Below are 12,674 nucleotides of genomic sequence, written 5' to 3'. Positions count from 1 at the left end.
GCGTGATAGAATGCTTCTGTGTATGTGTGGCGTGAGTTAGCATCGGGTGGTTGCGTGATAGAATGCTTCTGTGTATGTGTGGCGTGAGTTAGCATCGGGTGGTTGCGTGATAGAATGCTTCTGTGTATGTGTGGCGTGAATTAGCATCGGGTGGTTTCATCACAAATTTTAACCCATCCAAATCTTATTAATTATTAAAATTCTTTTACAATTTCTGATGTATTTTTTGAAAACATTTCATATGCAATATTTCTCCTTTTCTTTCCTCAAATCTTCAAATGAGTGGGGGACAAACTCGCCCATTGTCACTTTCATTAACCTTAAACTTGTAATTTCATTATTTTTAATTAACCTTATTTCTTTCCCAATTCCTGATTTATTTTATTCACTTACTATTAAAAGTCACATTTTAATAAAATATAATAATTTATTTATAGCATTTTTTACTATACTGTAATAAAAAATTAATTATAATAAATTAAATGTTTATTAAATCAAATGTTTTCTTTGCAATAATATTTTTAATGTTGAGTAAACAATGTTGGGATCAAGTGTATCATTTTTCAGACCTTTCTGAACAGCTTCAAGCATACTGATGCATTCGACTTTTTTAAATTGTGTCATTTCTTCGAAATCTCTTGTGACTTTTTTGATAACTTTAACACTTCTCTCTGAATCCAGACCTTTAATTTGCAACTTAATCAGGAATGAAGGAACAACACTGGAATATAACTCGATGACAAGTTCATCGAGTCGAAGATTTGGTTGTACACCACTTGTATGTGCCGGATACCATGTCAAATTTTTTCTGAAATTAACAAAAGTACTAAGTAAGATCATGAGATATAGCAATATATGTTTAAACCAACTTATATTTTGGTTGTACACCACTTGTATGTGCCGGATACCATTGTGTCAAATTTTTTCTGAAATTAACTTTAAAAGTACTAAGTAAGATCATTTATTTTTGCATAATATAATGCCAATATGGTTTCTTTTGATTTTATTCCATTTATAAGCAAATCAGATTTACCCAAAAACTCCACTCCATAAGCGTTCATTTGCTAAATTAAAAAGTGACAATGGGCTAGTCTGTCCCTTTCTCATTATTAAAATTCTTTTACAATTTCTGATGTATTTTTTGAAAACATTTCATATGCAATATTTCTCCTTTTCTTTCCTCAAATCTTCAAATATTAATAACTTTGGATATGAAATTATTTGGATCTTTTATGAATTTTAAATGTCTTTCTTAATATCAAATCGATTAAATTATTAATATTTTCTAAATTATGCCTTAAAAATCCAAATATAAAAAATCGTAAATAAAAAATATATTTTTTATTTTTATTTTGTAAATAATCCGTTTACTAAATGGGACTGTATCATGAAAGTAACAAAAATCATTATTTAACAAGATTCAAAACTGGTGCAACGAAATGCACATTGATTTTGTAGTGTAACAAAGAGAGATTTATTGTAAAAAGTACAAAATAGTATATTTATTATCGTGATTAGCGTAGAAATGTATGAGTTTGGACGGATTTCTGGTGCATTCATAACTAAAGTGATGCATTGTCTGGAGCAAGTTCAGATCTTTAACTTATGGCTTGTTTGGTGCTAACTCACCCAATTTAAGTGCCCTAGAGGGGATTTTGTCTGTAATGAGCATGCACCTTGAGTTGTTGCTTAGTCCGTGTACGAAAGATAGTAATTTAATACTATACTCGATTAAATGTGAATTTCTAATTTTGAATTTGCGTTTTTTCCTGAAAATAGTTACAATATATGAAAGAGTTGGCAAAACTAGAGGACACGTCTTTAAGGGTTTGGCTCTTGCTTCATGTTAATATGCCGAAACTAAAATAAACGTATATTGGGGGTCGAAAATTGAGAGCTCATATCTTTAAGTGGTTAAGATCATAAGTTTAAACTTGCCCGTTCCATACTCATATTATTCAGATTTATTATTTGAAATGCCAAAGTTTGGCATTTAAAAACAGTTTCGCCAAATGGCGAATTACTGAAAATTCGCTAACTCAGCCTGATTTTTTCGAATGCGGCGAACTCAAAAAGTGACATAATAAATATTTAATCTCGCTATAATCATTGATAATTTTTGCATATGTCAATAGTTACAGTATGTTTATAACTTTATTTCGTATAGTCATGATGCTCATGATAACCATTTTGAATTTAAGTGAATGATTGACAGATTATTGGCGTCAATACTTGTTTTTGGAAACTTATCATATAACTTCAAATATATTAATACAGTACCATGCAAATACTGTAATGACTTCTCGTGTTTTTGAGATAATCTCGGTCATATCTTTTATTTATCTCATAATATTGAATAATTTCTTCTTTTTTTTAATTACATTTTTATACAAGTAAATTCTATTATTAGAAATACTGAATAATTGAGAAAAACCTAAATATTTGCAAATATTATCTAATTTTAGATAAATTCATTCACAATATCATAAAGGAAGAGATTCCAAATAATATTAATATTATTAATTATGAGTGTGCGGACAAGGCAACAATTTGTTTCATTCAAATTTTTCAAATTAAAACCATATCATTTCTTAAAGCGCACATAAAAACTGTTTATGTTATGAGTAATAATTTTTAACGAACTTAATAATAAAGTTCTTATTTTGAATTCAAAAATATTCTGATTAGTTAGTATGAGAATAAATTGATATGATTTAATCAAACTAACCTCAAGAAAATCTAATTTTGCAATCAGCATAATGAAATGCAAAACCAAAAAAAATAATAATTTTTAATCGTAAACAAATATGAACTTTATTGTCATAATATATATATTCATCAAATATATTTTGCAAATTGATAAGAAAATTGGAAACATAATATTGGGCTTAACGTCTTCGCCAAATTGTGAATTCGCCATTTTGTAAAGTAAAATTGAGAGGAAAACGATAATCCCAAAATAAAAATAATAGACCCTATCTTAAAATCATGAAGAATATCACACAATAAAAATGTTAGACTCTTTATTAATAAAAAACGAGAATTCCACAAAATAAAAATAACAGACCCTTTTATATGGTTTCGAAATTGAAAAATGGCGAATTCGCCAAAAAATTAGAAGTGGCGCAATTCGCCATTTTGCGAACTTTTTTTTAAATCCCTAGGCCAAACACATTTTATTTCTTGAACTCACCTTCGGTTAAAATAATTATTCATTGATCATTAACTTGTTATCTAGATACTTGCTAACCAGATATAATGTATAATCCTAACAATACCTGGTTATCTATATAGAATTCTGTATTGTGCTTTGTGGAAAATAATGAATAATTTAACATTTTGGAAAACAATAATTTGGATTTGCTGTACGCTTGAGCTTCATCCCATATGCCCAGAGCAATTGCTTTCAGTCAAAAAGAAGCACAATAATTTTCAATTAATTACATCCATTATTTCCAGTTAATGCTATCACACATAATATGTGACATATTATTCAATTCTTTTATAATATGTTCAAATATGTGAACATAAAGTCGATCGATTTTTCCTATAAAAAATCTATGCAATTTTTAATTTTTCCGACGATAACATATAGCCATGGTTAATATTATATCATATTAAGAAGAAAATTTTTAATAGAATCTAAGATCTAATTCTATAAGTCTCATCACACTTTTCAATGCTCGATTTTTAAAAACTGTTTAAAAATGGAGCTTATATTGAAATAGTGTAGAGACTAAAAATTACCACAGACTATTTCAGAGGATTGAGTGGCAACTCAATCCTCTGAAAAGTCTGAGGTAATTTGCAAAATTCTCAGATTGGAGTGAATTGGAATCTCAAATTATTTTCAAAATAATTTACAAGCCCATAAAAAGTATCTTAGTTTCTCTATTATTTACAAAAATCATCTAGCGTTTTCAAATTACTTTTTCAGAAGTTCCTTTATTTCTACCGAACTTTAAGAAGTTTACATAACACACTTATTTTATTGTTCAAATTACTTATAATATTATAATTGCAAATATGCAATCGACCAACTTTTTACTCTTATAATTTTTTCTGAGATTGTTGATGCTATTATCATATAAGTTAAAACACCAACTTATTATTTCTATAATATTCAAAACGTTTTGACTTATCCAATTCAAAAATCTTATCTTGAATTAATCCCATATACTTATTTTATCTTGTTCTCTCTAATATCCTTTTTTTACATTATTTATGGTGAAATATCCTTTTTCACATTATTTTCCAAACCAAGCTGCTGAGCCCTATACTGCATCTGGGCGACAAAAAATTACATCTAATGGGAATGCCTTTATTCGCAGATCTGAATTTATTGAGGTTGGAACAAATGATTATAGTAATTAGGAATCCCTTCATGGCGGCGCGATTTATTGCTCGATTCGCCTTGCTCTAGTACTTTGCAAATTTTATAATACATGGGCCCCTTATTCTGGCGGAGCAGTCTATGTTGATGGTTCAGAGAACGCCGAATTTTACGTATCTCAATGTACTTTTGATACTAGTAATACTTATGATGAAACATATAATGATGACCATAAAGGCCAATTTATACGATCAAATGTAATAGATATTCAAAAATTAATGGCATATCTGAAATCAGCGTTTCTCATAATAGTCGACGTTTCAAGGCAGATAGCGTACAACGCCCAATATTTTTATATAAAGGGTCCATTATTTTCAAAAATGTTAATATTTCGGATATGGAAGTTGGATTTTGCAGTGGATTTGCAATTGAAGCAGATTCAGAAGTTAATAAGATCAATTTAGATGAGAATTATGTTTCGTATATAAATTTACAAAATTTACATTCTATATCTGTTATCGCTGAGTTCAAATTCGTTTCAGGTACAATAAAATACATAAATGTTAATTATTGTTCTGACCAAGAACAATATGGTCTCAGGTATTTCAATTTAGATAATAGTCAAATTACATTCCAGAATTTTGCTTTATACGATTGTCAAAATAAAATTACAGATCCAAATGGTTATAATATTACTAGTTATACCCATGGAACTTCAACAAGTCGCTTGAATGTTGATACATACTACATTCAAGAGCATTATAATGTTAATACCGACTATAAATCAAATAATATTTTAGAAGAAACATCTTTCCAAACAGCATATTTTGATGAGGATACCAGGTCACGCATTATTGAAGAGGAGGATATAGTTGTGACATCTTCATCATCTTCATCATCGTCAAGTGAAGAAACATCATCATCTTCATCATCGTCAAGTGAAGAAACAACAACATCATCATCATCATCATCTAGTGAAGAGACAACAACATCTTCATCTTCATCATCATCGTTAAGTGAAGAAACATCATCATCTTCATCATCATCTAGTGAAGAAACAACATCATCTTCATCATCATCTAGTGAAGAGGCAACAACATCTTCATCTTTATCATCATCGTCATCTAGTGAAGAAACATCATCATCTTCATCATCGTCAAGTGAAGAAACAACATCATCTTCATCATCATCTAGTGACGAGACAACAACATCTTCATCTTTATCATCATCGTCAAGTGAAGAAACATCATCATCTTCATCATCATCGTCAAGTGAAGAAACATCATCATCTTCATCATCATCGTCAAGTGAAGAAACATCATCATCTTCATCATCATCTAGTGAAGAGACAACAACATCATCATCTTCATCATCATCATCTAGTGAAGAGACAACATCATCTTCATCATCATCATCTAGTGAAGAAACAACATCATCTTCATCATCATCTAGTGAAGAGGCAACAACATCTTCATCTTCATCATCGTCATCTAGTGAAGAAACAACATCATCATCGTCAAGTGAAGAAACATCATCATCTTCATCATCATCGTCAAGTGAAGAAACATCATCATCTTCATCATCATCTAGTGAAGAGGCAATAACATCTTCATCTTCATCATCGTCATCTAGTGAAGAAACAACATCATCTTCATCATCATCTAGTGAAGAGACAACAACATCTTCATCATCATCATCTAGTGAAGAAACATCATCATCTTCATCATCATCTAGTGAAGAGGCAACAACAACATCATCATCGTCAAGTGAAGAAACATCTTCATCATCATCATCTAGTGACGAGACAACAACATCTTCATCATCATCATCTAGTGAAGAAACATCATCATCTTCATCATCATCATCTAGTGAAGAAACAACAACATCATCATCATCTAGTGACGAGACAACAACATCTTCATCTTCATCATCATCTAGTGAAGAAACAACAACATCATCATCATCATCAAGTGAAGAAACAACATCATCATCGTCAAGTGAAGAAACATCATCATCTTCATCATCATCATCTAGTGAAGAAACAACATCATCTTCATCATCATCTAGTGACGAGACAACAACATCTTCATCTTTATCATCATCGTCAAGTGAAGAGACAACATCATCTTCATCATCATCTAGTGAAGAGACAACAACATCTTCATCTTCATCATCATCTAGTGAAGAGACATCATCATCTTCATCATCATCTAATGACGAGACAACAACATCTTCATCTTCATCATCATCGTCAAGTGAAGAGACAACATCATCTTCAGCATCATCTAGTGACGAGACAACAACATCTTCATCTTCATCATCATCGTCAAGTGAAGAGACAACATCATCTTCATCATCATCTAGTGAAGAAACAACAACATCATCATCATCTAGTGACGAGACAACAACATCTTCATCTTCATCATCATCGTCAAGTGAGAGACAACATCATCTTCATCATCATCTAGTGAAGAGCAATAACATCTTCATCTTCATCATCGTCATCTAGTGAAGAAACAACATCATCTTCATCATCATCTAGTGAAGAGACAACAACATCTTCATCTTTATCATCATCGTCAGGTGAAGAACAACATCATCTTCATCATCATCTAGTGAAGAGGCAACAACATCATCTTCATCGTCAAGTGAAGAAACAACATCTTCATCATCATCATCTAGTGACGAGACAACAACATCTTCATCATCATCATCTAGTGAAGAAACATCATCATCTTCATCATCATCTAGTGAAGAAACAACAACATCATCATCATCTAGTGACGAGACAACAACATCTTCATCTTCATCATCATCGTCAGTGAAGAAACATCATCATCTTCATCATCATCTAGTGACGAGACAACAACATTCATCTTCATCATCATCTAGTGAGACAACAACATCTTCATCTTTCATCATCGTCAGTGAAGAAACATCATCATCATCATCATCGTCAAGTGAAGAAACATCATCATCTTCATCATAATCTAGTGAAGAGACAACAACATCATCATCTTCATCATCATCTAGTGAAGAGACAACATCATCTTCATCATCATCATCTAGTGAAGAAACAACATCATCTTCATCATCATCTAGTGAAGAGGCAACAACATCTTCATCTTCATCATCGTCATCTAGTGAAGAAACACATCATCATCGTCAGTGAAGAAACATCATCATCTTCATCATCATCGTCAAGTGAAGAAAACATCATCATCTTCATCATCATCTAGTGAGAACAACAACATCATCATCTTCATCATCATCTAGTGAAGAGACAACAACATCTTCATCATCATCATCTAGTGAAGAAACATCATCATCTTCATCATCATCTAGTGACGAGACAACAACATCTTCATCATCATCATCTAGTGAAGAAACATCATCATCTTCATCATCATCTAGTGAAGAGGCAATAACATCTTCATCTTCATCATCGTCATCTAGTGAAGAAACAACATCATCTTCATCATCATCTAGTGAAGAGACAACAACATCTTCATCTTTATCATCATCGTCAGGTGAAGAAACATCATCATCTTCATCATCATCTAGTGAAGAGGCAACAACATCATCATCATCGTCAAGTGAAGAAACATCTTCATCATCATCATCTAGTGACGAGACAACAACATCTTCATCATCATCATCTAGTGAAGAAACATCATCATCTTCATCATCATCTAATGACGAGACAACAACATCTTCATCTTCATCATCATCGTCAAGTGAAGAGACAACATCATCTTCAGCATCATCTAGTGACGAGACAACAACATCTTCATCTTCATCATCATCGTCAAGTGAAGAGACAACATCATCTTCATCATCATCTAGTGAAGAAACAACAACATCATCATCATCTAGTGACGAGACAACATATCTTCTCATCATCTAGTGAAGAGGCAAAACATCTTCATCTTCATCATCGTCATTAGTGAAGAAACAACATCATCTTCATCATCATCTAGTGAAGAGACAAAACATCTTCATCTTTATCATCATCGTCAGGTGAAGAAATCATCATCTTCATCATCATCTAGTGAAGAGGCAACAACATCATCATCATCGTCAAGTGAAGAAACATCTTCATCATCATCATCTAGTGACGAGACAACAACATCTTCATCATCATCATCTAGTGAAGAAACATCATCATCTTCATCATCATCTAGTGAAGAAACAACAACATCATCATCATCTAGTGACGAGACAACAACATCTTCATCTTTATCATCATCGTCATCTAGTGAAGAAACATCATCATCTTCATCATCGTCAAGTGAAGAAACAACATCATCTTCATCATCATCTAGTGACGAGACAACAACATCTTCATCTTTATCATCATCGTCAAGTGAAGAAACATCATCATCTTCATCATCATCGTCAAGTGAAGAAACATCATCATCTTCATCATCATCTAGTGAAGAGACAACAACATCAATCTTCATCATCATCTAGTGAAGAGACAACATCATCTTCATCATCATCATCTAGTGAAGAAACAACATCATCTTCATCATCATCTAGTGAAGAGGCAACAACATCTTCATCTTCATCATCGTCATCTAGTGAAGAAACAACATCATCATCGTCAAGTGAAGAAACATCATCATCTTCATCATCATCGTCAAGTGAAGAAACATCATCATCTTCATCATCATCTAGTGAAGAGACAACAACATCTTCATCTTCATCATCATCTAGTGAAGAGACAACAACATCTTCATCATCATCATCTAGTGAAGAAACATCATCTTCATCATCATCTAGTGACGAGACAACATCTTCATCTTCATCATCATCGTCCAGTGAAGAAACATCATCATCTTCATCATCATCATCTAGTGAAGAAACAACAACATCATCATCGTCAAGTGAAGAAACATCATCATCTTCATCATCATCGTCAAGTGAAGAAACATCATCATCTTCATCATCATCGTCAAGTGAAGAAACATCATCATCTTCATCATCATCTAGTGAAGAGACAACAACATCATCATCTTCATCATCATCTAGTGAAGAGACAACATCATCTTCATCATCATCATCTAGTGAAGAAACAACATCATCTTCATCATCATCTAGTGAAGAGGCAACAACATCTTCATCTTCATCATCGTCATCTAGTGAAGAAACAACATCATCATCGTCAAGTGAAGAAACATCATCATCTTCATCATCATCGTCAAGTGAAGAAACATCATCATCTTCATCATCATCTAGTGAAGAGACAACAACATCTTCATCATCATCATCTAGTGAAGAAACATCATCATCTTCATCATCATCTAGTGACGAGACAACAACATCTTCATCTTCATCATCATCGTCCAGTGAAGAAACATCATCATCTTCATCATCATCTAGTGAAGAAACAACAACATCATCATCGTCAAGTGAAGAAACATCATCATCTTCATCATCATCGTCAAGTGAAGAAACATCATCATCTTCATCATCATCGTCAAGTGAAGAAACATCATCATCTTCATCATCATCTAGTGAAGAGACAACAACATCATCATCTTCATCATCATCTAGTGAAGAGACAACATCATCTTCATCATCATCATCTAGTGAAGAAACAACATCATCTTCATCATCATCTAGTGAAGAGGCAACAACATCTTCATCTTCATCATCGTCATCTAGTGAAGAAACAACATCATCATCGTCAAGTGAAGAAACATCATCATCTTCATCATCATCGTCAAGTGAAGAAACATCATCATCTTCATCATCATCTAGTGAAGAGACAACAACATCTTCATCTTCATCATCATCTAGTGAAGAGACAACAACATCTTCATCATCATCATCTAGTGAAGAAACATCATCATCTTCATCATCATCTAGTGACGAGACAACAACATCTTCATCATCATCATCTAGTGAAGAAACATCATCATCTTCATCATCATCTAGTGAAGAGGCAATAACATCTTCATCTTCATCATCGTCATCTAGTGAAGAAACAACATCATCTTCATCATCATCTAGTGAAGAGACAACAACATCTTCATCTTTATCATCATCGTCAGGTGAAGAAACATCATCATCTTCATCATCATCTAGTGAAGAGGCAACAACATCATCATCATCGTCAAGTGAAGAAACATCTTCATCATCATCATCTAGTGACGAGACAACAACATCTTCATCATCATCATCTAGTGAAGAAACATCATCATCTTCATCATCATCTAGTGAAGAAACAACAACATCATCATCATCTAATGACGAGACAACAACATCTTCATCTTCATCATCATCGTCAAGTGAAGAGACAACATCATCTTCAGCATCATCTAGTGACGAGACAACAACATCTTCATCTTCATCATCATCGTCAAGTGAAGAGACAACATCATCTTCATCATCATCTAGTGAAGAAACAACAACATCATCATCATCTAGTGACGAGACAACAACATCTTCATCTTCATCATCATCGTCAAGTGACGAGACAACATCATCTTCATCATCATCTAGTGAAGAGGCAATAACATCTTCATCTTCATCATCGTCATCTAGTGAAGAAACAACATCATCTTCATCATCATCTAGTGAAGAGACAACAACATCTTCATCTTTATCATCATCGTCAGGTGAAGAAACATCATCATCTTCATCATCATCTAGTGAAGAGGCAACAACATCATCATCATCGTCAAGTGAAGAAACATCTTCATCATCATCATCTAGTGACGAGACAACAACATCTTCATCATCATCATCTAGTGAAGAAACATCATCATCTTCATCATCATCTAGTGAAGAAACAACAACATCATCATCATCTAGTGACGAGACAACAACATCTTCATCTTCATCATCATCGTCCAGTGAAGAAACATCATCATCTTCATCATCGTCATCTAGTGAAGAAACAACATCATCTTCATCATCATCTAGTGACGAGACAACAACATCTTCATCTTTATCATCATCGTCAAGTGAAGAAACATCATCATCTTCATCATCATCGTCAAGTGAAGAAACATCATCATCTTCATCATCATCTAGTGAAGAGACAACAACATCATCATCTTCATCATCATCTAGTGAAGAGACAACATCATCTTCATCATCATCATCTAGTGAAGAAACAACATCATCTTCATCATCATCTAGTGAAGAGGCAACAACATCTTCATCTTCATCATCGTCATCTAGTGAAGAAAACAACATCATCATCGTCAAGTGAAGAAACATCATCATTCATCATCATCTAGTGAAGAGACAACAACATCTTCATCTTCATCATCATCTAGTGAAGAGACAACAACATCTTCATCATCATCATCTAGTGAAAACATCATCATCTTCATCATCATCTAGTGACGAGACAACAACATCTTCATCTTCATCATCATCGTCAAGTGACGAGACAACATCATCTTCATCATCATCTAGTGACGAGACAACAACATCTTCATCTTTATCATCATCGTCAAGTGAAGAAACATCATCATCTTCATCATCATCGTCAAGTGAAGAAACATCATCATCTTCATCATAATCTAGTGAAGAGACAACAACATCATCATCTTCATCATCATCTAGTGAAGAGACAACATCATCTTCATCATCATCATCTAGTGAAGAAACAACATCATCTTCATCATCATCTAGTGAAGAGGCAACAACATCTTCATCTTCATCATCGTCATCTAGTGAAGAAACAACATCATCATCGTCAAGTGAAGAAACATCATCATCTTCATCATCATCGTCAAGTGAAGAAACATCATCATCTTCATCATCATCTAGTGAAGAGACAACAACATCATCATCTTCATCATCATCTAGTGAAGAGACAACAACATCTTCATCATCATCATCTAGTGAAGAAACTCATCATCTTCATCATCATCTAGTGACGAGACAACAACATCTTCATCATCATCATCTAGTGAAGAAACATCATCATCTTCATCATCATCTAGTGAAGAGGCAATAACATCTTCATCTTCATCATCGTCATCTAGTGAAGAAACAACATCATCTTCATCATCATCTAGTGAAGAGACAACAACATCTTCATCTTTATCATCAATCAGTGAAGAAACATCATCATCATTTCAATTCATCTAGTGAAGAGGACAACAACATCATCATCATCATCATCAAGTGAAGAAACATCTTCATCTTCATCATCTAATGACGAGACAACAACATCTTCATCATCATCATCGTAGTGAAGAACATCATCATCTTCATCATCATCTATGACGAGACAACAACATCTTCATCTTCATCATCATCGTCAAGTGAAGAGACAACATCATCTTCCATCATCTAGTGACGAGACAAAACATCT

The 12,674-nt window shown here is 33.1% G+C and overlaps 2 protein-coding genes and 1 pseudogene across 3 annotated transcripts, besides 3 other annotated features; all 3 read right to left on the bottom strand.

Moving 5' to 3' along the window:
* Positions 1-280: 280 nt before the first annotated feature.
* Positions 281-312: a terminal%2Cinverted (terminal inverted repeat of MuDR-5_TvMULE4 transposon ID:TVAGG3_0188980).
* Positions 281-1,105: a mobile genetic element.
* Positions 1,068-1,105: a terminal%2Cinverted (terminal inverted repeat of MuDR-5_TvMULE4 transposon ID:TVAGG3_0188980).
* A 4,005-nt stretch (positions 1,106-5,110) lies between these two features.
* On the bottom strand, positions 5,111-6,759 carry TVAGG3_0188970 (annotated as a pseudogene). The gene has a single exon. A coding segment is annotated over exon 1 (1,649 nt).
* Positions 6,760-7,564: 805 nt separating this feature from the next.
* On the bottom strand, positions 7,565-8,233 carry TVAGG3_0188960 (adhesin-related family; the record flags this gene model as incomplete). The annotated part of the gene is made up of 1 exon (XM_051225889.1): positions 7,565-8,233. The coding sequence occupies one exon, from the start codon at positions 8,231-8,233 to the stop codon at positions 7,565-7,567; it is 669 nt and encodes a 222-aa protein (XP_051110875.1).
* A 552-nt stretch (positions 8,234-8,785) lies between these two features.
* TVAGG3_0188950 (adhesin-related family) lies at positions 8,786-11,545 on the bottom strand (the record flags this gene model as incomplete). The annotated part of the gene is made up of 1 exon (XM_051225888.1): positions 8,786-11,545. One exon carries the CDS (start codon positions 11,543-11,545, stop codon positions 8,786-8,788), a length of 2,760 nt encoding a protein of 919 aa, XP_051110874.1.
* Positions 11,546-12,674: the final 1,129 nt, after the last annotated feature.

The sequence above is a fragment of the Trichomonas vaginalis genome, chromosome IV, assembly GCF_026262505.1.
Source record: "Trichomonas vaginalis G3 chromosome IV, whole genome shotgun sequence".
Taxonomy (NCBI): domain Eukaryota; phylum Parabasalia; order Trichomonadida; family Trichomonadidae; genus Trichomonas; species Trichomonas vaginalis.
Note: the sequence above shows the minus strand (reverse complement) of the source record. Positions and strands in the feature narration are given on the sequence as shown.